This window comes from Dermochelys coriacea, chromosome 14, assembly GCF_009764565.3.
Source record: "Dermochelys coriacea isolate rDerCor1 chromosome 14, rDerCor1.pri.v4, whole genome shotgun sequence".
Taxonomy (NCBI): Eukaryota; Metazoa; Chordata; order Testudines; family Dermochelyidae; genus Dermochelys; species Dermochelys coriacea.
In genome coordinates, this window is record NC_050081.1 from 37,619,800 (window position 1) to 37,632,769 (window position 12,970).

Consider the following 12,970-nt stretch of genomic DNA (forward strand, 5'->3'; position numbering starts at 1 on the left):
AAGAATAGAAGGAGGTCAGAAGAAGACTGGGTGAAGATAGAAGGGGAAAATTCAGGGGTGATGGCATGGAAGGAGTCTACCCCAGACCACCAATTCAGAAAGATGAGGTGGGTGAGGCATTTCTAGACCAAACAACAGAAATATGCAAAACACTCAACCTGGTAATAATGGAGAACTTTAACTACCCAAACATCTATTGAAAAGTAATATGGTAAAACACAAAATGTCCTGTGAATTCTTGGAATGGATAGGGGATAACTTGTTTCAGAAGGAGGAGGAAGTAACCAAGAGGCAGCCATTTTAGAATTGATTCTGACTAACAGGGAGGAATTGGTTGCAAATCTGTAGGTTGAAGGCAATTGGGTAAAAGTGAAATGATATGATTTCATAATTCTAAGGAAAGGAAGGACTGAGAGCAGCAGAATATGGACAATGAACATCAAAGAAGCAGACTAAAACTCAGAACGGGAGGTAAGCTCCCACAGGAAGAAAATCTAAAGGAAAAAGGCATTCAAGAGAGCTGACAGTTTGTCAAAGAGAGACTATCTTATCTTAAGTGATCACTCTCCTTACAGTGTGTATGATAAACCCATTGTTTCATGTTCTCTGTGTGTGTGTATATAAATCTCTCCTCTGTTTTTTCCACCAAATGCATCCGATGAAGTGAGCTGTAGCTCACGAAAGCTTATGCTCTAATAAATTTGTTAGTCTCTAAGGTGCCACAAGTCCTCCTTTTCTTTTTGCGAATACAGACTAACACGGCTGCTACTCTGAAACCTATTAAAGTTATAAGAGCAAACTTCTGTGTATGAAGGCAAGAATTGTGAGAAGCCAATATGGCTCCATTGGGAGCTCTTTAATGACCTGAAAATCAAAAAGGAACCCTACACAAAGTGGAAACTTGTACAAATTGATAAGGAGGAGTACAAAAGAATGACACAAGCATATAGGGAGAAAATCAGAAAGACCAAGGCGTAAAATGAGTTACACCTAGCAAGGGACATAAAAGGCAATAGGAAAAGGTTTTATAAATACATTGGGAGCAAGAGAAAGATGAAGGAAAGTGTAGGTACACTACTTAGTGGGGAAGAAGTGCTAATAACTGATGACAACAAGAAGGCTGAGGTGTTTAATGCATACTTTACTTCAGTCTTCATTAAAAGGGTTAATGGTGACCAGATATTTAACACAATTAATACTAACAACAAGGGGGAAGGAATACAAAATAGGAAAAGAACAGGTTAAAAATATTTAGATAAATTAGATATATTCATCATATAGCTGGTATGAGTTGGAGCAACGCTTGTGCATGGCTCTAATATAATGCCATAGGAACAGCCTGCACAGGGCAGCAGCAAGATAGCTCAAATGTGAGCTTGGAGCCACCTTTGCTCAGCACCCGCTGACTTGTGCTCTTTGCAGTTTGGCTGTATTCAAGGTCATGGTCTGCTTAGCACTTTTACTCCTTCCACACCCCTCCAAACACAGGCTAACATTTTTAAGGTGAAAATTGCAGATCTGGGTTGACAGAAACATTTTACAAATTCATGTCAACTTTGGTAAGGTGTTTACATTGAAACAAACAAACAAACAAAAAGAATTTGGGGGAGAAATGTCAAAACAAACCTTTTTTCTTCTCCCTGTTCTCCTTTATCCAACCCCACCCCTAATTCCTTCCTCAAACCCCCACATATCCAACAACTTCCATACCTGCTGGTGCCCTCCCCAGGTCCCCAATAGATCTACTCCCACCTGCCAGGCCATGTAATTGCAAGGAGAGCAGCAATAGAAAAAATAATTCTCTGCTTCTAGGAATTGCTGTTCATTACGTATAATAGTGAGGCTTTGACAGTTTTGAAGTACACGATTCTTTGAGAAAGTGCTGGTGGTAATTTTTTCCCTTTACCTGGCCAAATTAGGGCTCAGAATAGCCTGCTGGGCGTGCAAAAGTCACTGGGGCCAGAGACCACATCCTTTCTTGCTGGCACCTGAACTGACCATCACATTAGAACTGCAGAACTGTCAGTTTCTCTCAGTGAGGAAATCTAACACAGGGCTTGTCTTAAAATTAATGTTTAAACAGGAGACATTTTCATAATGAAACTGCTTTAAATAAATTGTTTTCTTTATAAAGAAGATATGAAACAAAATGAGGAAGACTTGTGCCTCTCTGAGGGTCAGAGGCTGAGTCTATAGTTTGAAGGAGGATTATGTGGTGCTCATCTGTGTGTCCCTCCACTGCAATGATTGGCATGCTACTTCTCTGGGCTTTCACAGGTGAGTAAGGGATTTAGGAGGCGACATCTCAGTAGCTGCTGCTTCAGGGGGTAGGAAAAGAGGGAGGAAAGAGCTTGGTAGCTCACAGAATATTTCTAGGAGATGGGAAAACCCCATCAGGTCTCTTCTGATCCATGCTGCTCAGGGGCCAATGCTGCATTGTCCCTTTGTTCAGTACTTCTGCAGTGTTAAAACTCCCCATTGATCGGGTAGCCACCTTTTTCCTTTCACGGGAGGGCTCCCTACACCATCTTTCCAGGTTTCAGAGTAGCAGCCGTGTTAGTCTGTATTCGCAAAAAGAAAAGGAGTACTTGTGGCACCTTAGAGACTAACAAATTTATTAGAGCATAAGCTTTCGTGAGCTACAGCTCACTTCATCGGATGCATTTGGTGGAAAAAACAGAGGAGAGATTTATATACACACACACAGAGAACATGAAACAATGGGTTTATCATACACACTGTAAGGAGAGTGATCACTTAAGATAAGCCATCACCAACAGCAGGGGGGGGTAAAGGAGGAAAACCTTTCATGGTGACAAGCAGGTAGGCTAATTCCAGCAGTTAACAGGAGAGGCAGAAGGAATTCCGATGGAGCCAGCTGCAGTTCCCCCTGAGGGCTTGCACTCAATACAGTCCAGCATGAGCTTTAGAGCCACCGCATAGCCCTGAACGTAGACGGCTGCAGTCTCTAGCAGGGCTGGTTCACTCAGTGCAGCCAAACAGGCAATGCATGATCCCTGATTCATAGGGACTCCACCCTACCAGGGATGGGTTGAAATGGTAGTGGGATTTTACTTCTTTATTACCTCCCAGTGTGGGATACAAGCTGACTGAGAGCTCTGGGGAGATAACCAGAGCCCACGGGGGAAAACAAAGTCACCAGTTAAGGACCTGTTCCCTACCAGCCCCCAGCATATGGATCTAAAATCTTCTCCCGTCTGGAGTGGCAGTGCAGTTTGAAGTAAATTGGCTGGGAAAAGATCTCACTACATTTCAGGTGCTGCATCCTGGCGTCCAGAGGAATTTCTTCGCAGGGCTCTGTATTTGTTTGAACTGATTCCCTTGGAACCTCCCTGGGTAACTTGTTCCACTTTTCTCTCCCATGCAGATGCCTCAGTTGCACTCTCTGTAATTTCATTGCAGAACCGAGTCCGGGTCTTCTCTGGTCAGACGGCTGTCCTGCCCGTCTCCCTCCAGTTCCAGAACCCAGCATGGGAATTTTACCATGTCAAGTGGGATTTCATCACGGGCAATCGTCCTGTCTTGGTCTACATGGTGGACAGCTGTACTGGGGCCCCTGGGTCACGGGAGCGCACCTGCCAGCACAGCCTGGAGCAGGCGGGATTTTATCAGCAGCGGGTGAACATCTCCTTTGAGAATGCTTCGCTTGTGCTCAAGGCCGTGCAGCCAGAGGATGCGGGGACGTACCGGATAACGGTACGAAGCTTGGATGTATCGGGTACTGCACTAGTGAACCTGATTGTGGAAGGTAACAGAGGGGAAGCAAACCCAAGAGTAACTGAAGGTATCAGAGGGGAAGTCAGCCCACTGGTGATGGGAGGTAATAGAAGGGAAATGAGCCCACCGGTGACAGACAGTAACATAGGGGAAGCCAGCCCACTGGTGACGGGAGGTGACAGTGTGGGAGCCAGCCCACTGATGACAGGAGGTAACAGAGGGGAAGCCAGCAAACTGGTGACAGAAGATGACAGAGGGGAAGCCACCCCACTGGTAACAGAAGGCAACAGAGATGAAGCCACCCCACTGGTGATGGGAGGTAACAGAGGAGAAGCCACCACACTAGCAACAGCCCATAACCGAGGGGAAGCCAGCCCACTGGTGACAGGAGGTAACAAAGAAGAAGGTGAAAATGGGTCTTTGTTCAACATCAGGATATTTAGGTGGGGAGGGGACAGAAGGAGACTTAAGGTCGCCACACAGTATGCAGGGAGTTGGAGGGCACCATTACAACTGGCAGCCCTCTGGCAAGTACAGCTGGTGTAAACTAGAGATGCCCTTACAATGCTTAATTTGTGCCAGGGCTTGCCAGGGCTGAGCCCCGGTATCTCTAGGGTTAGCAGTTCATAGCCCCGGTACCGCTGGGCTTGCCACATCGGTTATGAATGTAAAAAAAATTGCTTGAGTCCAGGCACCTCCTTGGGCACAGCTCTAATATAATGCAGCAGGAACAGTCTGCACAGAGCAGCCCAGAGTCCAGATAGTACAACGATGAGCTTGGAGCCATCTGTGCATGGAACCCACTGACCCTCTGTAAAGTCTGGCTGCAGCCAAGGCTCTGGTCTATTTAGCTCTTTTAATCTCTTCCCCACAAGTCAATCCCTCCAGGCCTTTCACCATTTTCGTTACTCTGCACTTCCTCATAATTGGTTGGAGTCTTTCCGGTGTCAAGATGCCCAGAATGCTCCACCAAGGCAGAGTGAAAATCAGAAACGTGTTGAATATAATAACAGCAATTCATTCCTTGCTGAGTTTCAAACTACAAGCTTTGTGATCTATAAAACCAATGCAAAGTTGTGAATCTAATCTTGCAGAAAGCTGCCTCCAGCAAACCATAGCAGCCGCAAAGCCTGAACTCAACTATTCTTCAATCTTACATGTAGCAATGAGCTGTTAATGTGAGTTATGTAAAATAAAACAAAGTGACCACTTTATAAATACCATCTTTGTGTTCACTAGCATAGTCCCTTGGTAACTTTAGTATATTCGGACAAAAAGAAAAGGAGTACCGGTGGCACCTTAGAGACTAACAAATTTATTAGAGCATAAGCTTTCGTGAGCTACAGCTCACTTCATCGGATGCATTTGGTGGAAAAAACAGAGGAGAGATTTATATACACACACACAGAGAACATGAAACAATGGGTTTATCATACACACTGTAAGGAGAGTGATCACTTAAGATAAGCCATCACCAGCAGCAGGGGGGGGGGAAAGGAGGAAAACCTTTCATGGTGACAAGCAGGTAGGCTAATTCCAGCAGTTAACAAGAATATCAGAGGAACAGTGGGGGGTGGGGTGGGAGGGAGAAATACCATGGGGAAATAGTTTTACTTTGTGTAATGACTCATCCATTCCCAGTCTCTATTCAAGCCTAAGTTAATTGTATCCAGTTTGCAAATTAATTCCAATTCAGCAGACTCTCGTTGGAGTCTGTTTTTGAAGCTTTTTTGTTGAAGTATAGCCACTCTAAGATCTGTGATCGAGTGACCAGAGAGATTGAAGTGTTCTCCAACTGGTTTTTGAATGTTATAATTCTTGACATCTGATTTATGTCCATTCATTCTTTACGTAGAGACTGTCCAGTTTGGCCAATGTACATGGCAGAGGGGCATTGCTGGCACATGATGGCATATATCACATTGGTAGATGCGCAGGTGAATGAGCCTCTGATAGTGTGGCTGATGTGATTAGGCCCTATGATGGTATCCCCTGAATAGATATGTGGACAGAGTTGGCAACGGGCTTTGTTGCAAGGATAGGTTCCTGGGTTGGTGGTTCTGTTGTGTGGTGTGTGGTTGCTGGTGAGTATTTGCTTCAGATTGGGGGGCTGTCTGTAAGCAAGGACTGGTCTGTCTCCCAAGATCTGTGAGAGTGATGGCTCGTCCTTCAGGATAGGTTGTAGATCCTTGATGATGCGTTGGAGAGGTTTTAGTTGGGGGCTGAAGGTGATGGCTAGTGGCGTTCTGTTGTTTCTTTGTTGGGCCTGTCCTGTAGTAGGTGACTTCTGGGTACAGCCAAGCGCTACGATATAACCGCATTTGCTCCAACCCCTCAGACAGAGACAAACACCTACAAGATCTCTATCATGCATTCCTACAACTACAATACCCACCTGCTGAAGTGAAGAAACAGATTGACAGAGCCAGAAGAGTATCCAGAAGTCACCTACTACAGGACAGCCCAACAAAGAAAATAACAGAACGCCACTAGCCATCACCTTCAGCCCCCAACTAAAACCTCTCCAACGCATCATCAAGGATCTACAACCTATCCTGAAGGACGACCCATCACTCTCACAGATCTTGGGAGACAGGCCAGTCCTTGCTTACAGACAGCCCCCCAACCTGAAGCAAATACTCACCAGCAACCACACACCACACAACAGAACCACCAACCCAGGAACCTATCCTTGCAACAAAGCCCGTTGCCAACTCTGTCCACATATCTATTCAGGGGACACCATCATAGGGCCTAATCACATCAGCCACACTATCAGAGGCTCGTTCACCTGCGCATCTACCAATGTGATATATGCCATCATGTGCCAGCAATGCCCCTCTGCCATGTACATTGGCCAAACTGGACAGTCTCTATGTAAAAGAATGAATGGACACAAATCAGACGTCAAGAATTATAACATTCAAAAACCAGTTGGAGAACACTTCAATCTCTCTGGTCACTTGATCACAGACCTAAGAGTGGCTATACTTCAACAAAAAAGCTTCAAAACCAGACTCCAACGAGAGACTGCTGAATTGGAATTAATTTGCAAACTGGATACAATTAACTTAGGCTTGAATAGAGACTGGGAATGGATGAGTCATTACACAAAGTAAAACTATTTCCCCATGGTATTTCTCCTTCCCACCCACCCCCCACTGTTCCTCTGATATTCTTGTTAACTGCTGGAATTAGCCTACCTGCTTGTCACCATGAAAGGTTTTCCTCCTTTCCCCCCCTGCTGTTGGTGATGGCTTATCTTAAGTGATCACTCTCCTTACAGTGTGTATGATAAACCCATTGTTTCATGTTCTCTGTGTGTGTGTATATAAATCTCTCCTCTGTTTTTTCCACCAAATGCATCCGATGAAGTGAGCTGTAGCTCACGAAAGCTTATGCTCTAATAAATTTGTTAGTCTCTAAGGTGCCACCGGTACTCCTTTTCTTTTTGCGAATACAGACTAACACGGCTGCTACTCTGAAACCTATATTTGGACACTGCATTGATTAGAAGGGTGGGGAATGGGTTACAAAGACTTTCACTTAGAGGGCAACGATTCCATTCCAACTGCACTTCAGCGGGTCAGGTGACTGGCGAATGAACTAGGGAGGCTTTCATCCCTCAGACAGGTAAAGCCCCGTGGAATTTCCCCCCTTGTTCTCACACTCAGGTGCCTTGCCTGCACTCTCTATAATCACACCCAAGAACCCAGTCCGTGCCATCACCAGTCAGACAGCTCTGCTGCCCGTCTCCCTCCAATCCCTGAACTCAGCCTGGGAATTCATTTACATCAAATGGGAGTTCATCACAGGCATTGGATTCTTGGTGTACATGTTGGACAACTGCACTGGGACTGCCCACAATTGGTGGGAGAGAACCTGCCAGCTGACTAAGGAGGTGGCAAAGGAATATCAGCAGCGGGCAGATATCAGCCAGAATGTACGTTCATGATCCGGGGTGTGCAGGCCGAGGATGCCGGGATGTACCTGGTAACAGTACGAACCCTGGATGTATGGGCCAATGCAACAGTGAACCTGATGGTGACTGAAGGTATTAGGGGATGAGGGGCAAGATAGAGTATCTGTGTAGTAAGGAGACTGAGGTCGGAAATGGCTTGGGGGAAGTGGGGAAATGAAGAGAGAAGGGAAAGGGGGGAGATGTGGGTGGTTAGAGAAGAAAATGGAGGAGAGAAGGGACTCAAAGCAATGAGAAAAAGAGAGAGGGTTAAATAGAGAAGATGAGTAAACAGTGGTATTGTGGGTGGCAGAGGCGCCTGGGAGGCTGATGGGGAAGAAGGGAGAGAGAGCAAGTGGAGGAGTCCACGATGGTGTCATGTAATTACATTTCATTGTAGGTGTGAAACAAGGCAACAGCACTGCTAGGTCTTCAGTAGAGTTGCCAACCCTTCAGGATTGTCCTGGACTCTCCAGGAATTAAAGATTAATCTTTAATTAAAGATTATGCCATCTGATGAAACCTCCAGGAATATAGCCAACCAAAGCTGGCAACCCTAGTCTTCAGAGAAAAGAAATGATACCATGAATAAATTGCTCAGCTTGCCCGAGGCTGAGGCAGTGCAGTGCAGGGGCAAGGCGAAGCACATGTTCAGACATACAGCAGGAGAGGTGGGCTAAGGCAAGCTGAGGAAGACCAACAAACGTTACAAGAAAACGGATGCACATGGGGGATCTGCAATGAGGAGGGAGATGAGGGTTTTGTTCTTTAACATGCTTTTAATGACCAAAAGTAGCACTTCTACCTTTGAGACACTGAGCTTAAGAAAACCACAAAGCTGGTCAAGACAGGCTGAAAGCATGGCCGCAAAGAAGCTGTGAAAAATGTCAGAAATGATGTATCGTTAAAATATCACGAGTGTTAGAGTGGTGGAAAAGATTAAAGGCAAAGAAAATTGAGGGAGCCTGAGAAGGTGATAGAAGGCAGCAGAACTGAATTTGCTGGGATTCCACAAGATAATGGGTGAGACTGAGAAAATGGAGGTGAACGAGGGAAAGAGGAAAGAGAGAAGGGAGCAGATAGTTTCAGAAGAATGAGGAAGGGAGCATTTGGAACAAACCTCACTTCTTGGCTATGTCCACATGGCAAGAAGAAACCTGCAGCAGGGAGTCTCAGAACCCGAGTCTATAGACTTGGGCTTGTGGGGTTCACACTATGGCACTTTTAAAAATAGCTGTGTAGCCATATGGGCTCAGGCTGGAGCTTGGGCTCTGAAGCTTAGAGAGGAGGGTGGGGCTTCACAGCCTGAGCTCCAGCCCAAGCCCGAACCTCTATGTAGCTATTTTTAATGCTATAGCGCAAGCCCTACGCGCTCAAGTATGTAGACGTGGACTCAGACTCCCACTGTGGGTTTCTGCTTGCTGTGTAGACATACCCTAAAGGTCCCCATTGCTGCACCTTGTGTCTTATTGTAGTCTATAGAAATTGGGTTGTATTCTCTTTAGGTAGTTTGTTAGCCCTCTAGTGGTCCTCACTGTCTTCTGTTTCAGAAGCCACCAGGACCCTACCACAGCAGCAGTGTGTATATGCAGCTAGGCCTTGCACATTATATATGTTAAATAAACATGCTTATTATTTGGACCTCATCATGCCCATGTTGTTCCTTCATATTATGTATGCTGTGTAAAAAGCAAAAGCCCCAACAATTGGTGACTAGTGTGAGATGACTACCCTGTTCCTAGGTTTCAGAGTAGCAGCCGTGTTAGTCTGTATTCGCAAAAAGAAAAGGAGTACTTGTGGCACCTTAGAGACTAACAAATTTATTAGAGCATAAGCTTTCGTGAGCTACAGCTCACTTCATCGGACACTACACTTTTAACAGCTATAGATCAACTATGGAGAAAGATTTCAGAGTAGCAGCCGTGTTAGTCTGTATTTGCAAAAAGAAAAGGAGTACTTGTGGCACCTTAGAGACTAACAAATTTATTAGAGCATAAGCTTTCGTGAGCTACAGCTCACTTCATCGGACACTACACTTTTAACAGCTATAGATCAACTATGGAGAAAGATTTCAGAGTAGCAGCCGTGTTAGTCTGTATTTGCAAAAGAAAAGGAGTACTTGTGGCACCTTAGAGACTAACAAATTTATTAGAGCATAAGCTTTCGTGAGCTACAGCTCAGTGAGCTGTAGCTCACGAAAGCTTATGCTCTAATAAATTTGTTAGTCTCTAAGGTGCCACAAGTACTCCTTTTCTTTATGGAGAAAGATTAACCCAGAGGATCCGGCGAGATTTTCTCCTTCATACTCCCACAACCCGTTCCTGATTCACCGTGAGCTGAAGTGACACTCTTAGCTGCAGCTGGATAGTTTAATGAGTGATTCATTTACACCCGTTACTTTCTCAGTCTTTTTATGTTTATCTCACCTCTCCTTACTTGCAGGAGAATTTGCCTGGAAGAGCCTCAGCACCATTAACAGTCTCCGTATGGTCTTTGCCTGCCTGGTTCTCTGCATTTTGGCACTGACAGTGGGAGAGGTGAGTGATTGCTGCTGCCATCTTTACATCCCCAGCAAACCATGGTGGATGAGATCAGAGGAGATATATGACAGAGGGAAGCCAGTCGGGTGTTGTAAGGAACGAGTGTGTGAGACCACTGCCCCCTAAGGCTTACATCAAGTTAGAACACAACCTTGAGAAGTCATGTGAACTATCAAGATGTTGATCACAACATTGCAATCGTTAATATGATTCCTTCAGTGTCTATTAGAACTTGATGTGATTTGTATAGAAAAGACAAACCCTTGGTGACTAGGACTCTATCTTAAACATGAACTATGATGGGTTGGCATGTGTGCAAGAGATGTATCAAGTCCTCCAGTGTTAAAGGGACAGGGGAGGTGCTGGGACACAGTGGTGATAGGAGCCAATCTAAGAATCGGGCTGTTTGGCTGAGAAATTAAAAGGATGGAAGTGGGGGACGTCCTAAACAGAAAGGGTTTAAGGTTTATTTAATGATAGAAGTGTCACTTTCAGGGCAGGCTGCCAATCACTTGGACATAGATTGCAGGTTTGGTAGCTAAACATAACTGATAGTATTTCTTCCCTTCTGCAGTATATTCATGCATCAGGCAGCAACTTCATTCAGCATGAGGAGACACTGGGTCCACCCGAGATGCCAGATGGAGGTGCACCCCTGGTTGGGACCACACAACACATAATTGTTGTTCCATCTACTTCAGCCTCCTTCCATGGACAATAACCAGCACCAAATGCTTCAGAAAGAGGAGAAAAATGCCTGTAGTGCACTGTGTATGATTATTTCTTTACTTCTTGCTTGCAGGCAATCTAACATTTAAAGTCCTGAAGCTGGAGTTATCCATATATCATGAAATGAGGTGGGCATATAAATGTTATTTCCCCTTGTTTTATTCAGCCCTTTAAAAAACCTTCCCACAGTATTTGATTCTTTAACCTCCTAATGCTACAAGTTCTACAGATCAACCCTCACGTGTGGGAGTTATATCCTTTTTACATTTAATTTTAGGATTAATATAATCTCCTCTTCTTCTGTGTTCTACTAGTAATTAAAAAAAAAACCTTCCCATCATGGTCAAGTCAGGAAAGATTTGAGCAGGTGAGGGGGGGAAGAAAACTTCTTTTAAAAAAATCACAGCAATTGTTAATCCCCTGGTCAAGCTTTCACATTTTATAATGAAGTGAACCAGCAGTGTCATTTGAGGGCTCTCTCTTGAAAGGGAATAGAATGGGAACAGACACCCAAATCAAATCAATCTCCTGGCCCAAGAGGGAAACAGTTGTGAAGATAGCCACAATGGCCAGAATCAGGGTAAATGTATTGGACAATGAGATGCTGGAGTAAAGTCCCTTTTCTTATATCAGAGATTTAATGTAAGCTGTGATGGGAGACCCTGGCTAGTCAGCCCTCACATCCTTGTTTCCATCCAGTAAAAGGTCCAGCGGGTCTATATGTTCTTGTCCTGCAGATGGAAAAACCTAAAAACTGACTGTGAGAACATGCTCCTAAAGGGTAAACACTAAAGATACCAAGGCCCCCTGGGCCAAAAGAGGCCTGCAGAGTGGGGCTCAAGACATTTCTCTGGTTTGTTGATTGGTATTCCTCTGTTAGGTGGGCACCCAAGTGTCCTGTTTGCCTTGTTCCATTATCTTCATAATGGCTCCTTGGATGCCCTATTGTTGCAGTGCCGTCTCATGCAGGGTTTCTCAATCTGAGGATTGGGACCCAAAATTGGGGTCCTGGAATGTTTCCAAGGGTCAGGTGGCAGCTCCTGTCCCCCGGGGCTGGCTGGGCTGGCCTTCCTGCTCCAGGCATTGCAACCTCTGGAGTACCCGCCCCACTCAGGTTAGACCCAGCTGTCATAACGATGGGATCCTGGGTTGGCCAAATATAAGTGAGTGGCACTGCAGGCCCATGAGCCAGATCACAACTCCACTCACACAAATTTGGTCCAGTCAGGGTGGCAGGGCAACCCCGGAAGTTGCGATACCCAGAGTGGAGAGCCAAGACCAGGTAGCCACACAGCACAGGAGCTGTAGGAGCTGCCACGGTGGAGTGAGTGCGGGGCAGGACCCAATTCCCCTGGGGGGGAAAGATCTGACAGAAACCACCCCAGAGCCTCCAGCTCCACCCCAGGCTATTTACTGGGTTGTGATAGGCCATAAACATTTATAAATGGGTCCTGAGCCCGAAAGAGCTAAAAAGCACTGTCTAGTGGTTATGTAGGTATTTCTCAGTGCATGTGAGTTTTGTTGTCTTCCACCAGATATATTACCATTTCATCACTCTCAGCTGGCAATGGGATATTGTTTCTTTCTCTCAAAGGCATAGAGGGAGCAAAGTGATTAAAGAAAAAGACAGGTTTCAGAGTAGCAGCCGTGTTAGTCTGTATTCGCAAAAAGAAAAGGAGTACTTGTGGCACCTTAGAGACTAACAAATTTATTAGAGCATTGCATCCAATGAAGTGAGCTGTAGCTCACGAAAGCTTATGCTCTAATAAATTTGTTAGTCTCTAAGGTGCCATAAGTACTCCTTTTCTTTTAAAGAAAAAGAGAAATTCACATTGCTGACAGGGTGAGGCATGATGAAGGCAAATTCCAAACTTCGACTCTTAATGAGAGATTGGAAAGTACCATATCAAGTTCCCTGAAGACACAAGAGAAGAAACTATTTTTGCTTTTTGTTTCAAGTCAGCAAGTAAAGGACACTGATGTCAGCAACCACCTATTTCTGCTT

At 45.2% G+C, this 12,970-nt stretch overlaps 1 protein-coding gene across 1 annotated transcript; it reads left to right on the top strand.

Moving 5' to 3' along the window:
* Nucleotides 1-2,001: 2,001 nt before the first annotated feature.
* Nucleotides 2,002-12,595, top strand: LOC122456614. The gene is made up of 4 exons (XM_043497108.1): nucleotides 2,002-2,277; nucleotides 3,389-3,769; nucleotides 10,139-10,233; nucleotides 10,811-12,595. The coding sequence occupies exons 1-4, from the start codon at nucleotides 2,211-2,213 to the stop codon at nucleotides 10,955-10,957; spliced, it is 690 nt and encodes a 229-aa protein (XP_043353043.1). The 5' UTR covers nucleotides 2,002-2,210; the 3' UTR covers nucleotides 10,958-12,595.
* The last annotated feature ends 375 nt before the right edge of the window (nucleotides 12,596-12,970 follow it).

Bases quoted from the DNA above. Each gene is read 5' to 3' on its own strand.
- LOC122456614 (XM_043497108.1), top strand. From the start codon at position 2,211: ATGTGGTGCTCATCTGTGTGTCCCTCCACTGCAATGATTGGCATGCTA. The intron at 2,278-3,388 runs GTGAGTAAGGGA...TCTCCCATGCAG, and splicing joins ACTTCTCTGGGCTTTCACAG to ATGCCTCAGTTGCACTCTCT. The intron at 10,234-10,810 runs GTGAGTGATTGC...TCCCTTCTGCAG, and splicing joins TGGCACTGACAGTGGGAGAG to TATATTCATGCATCAGGCAG.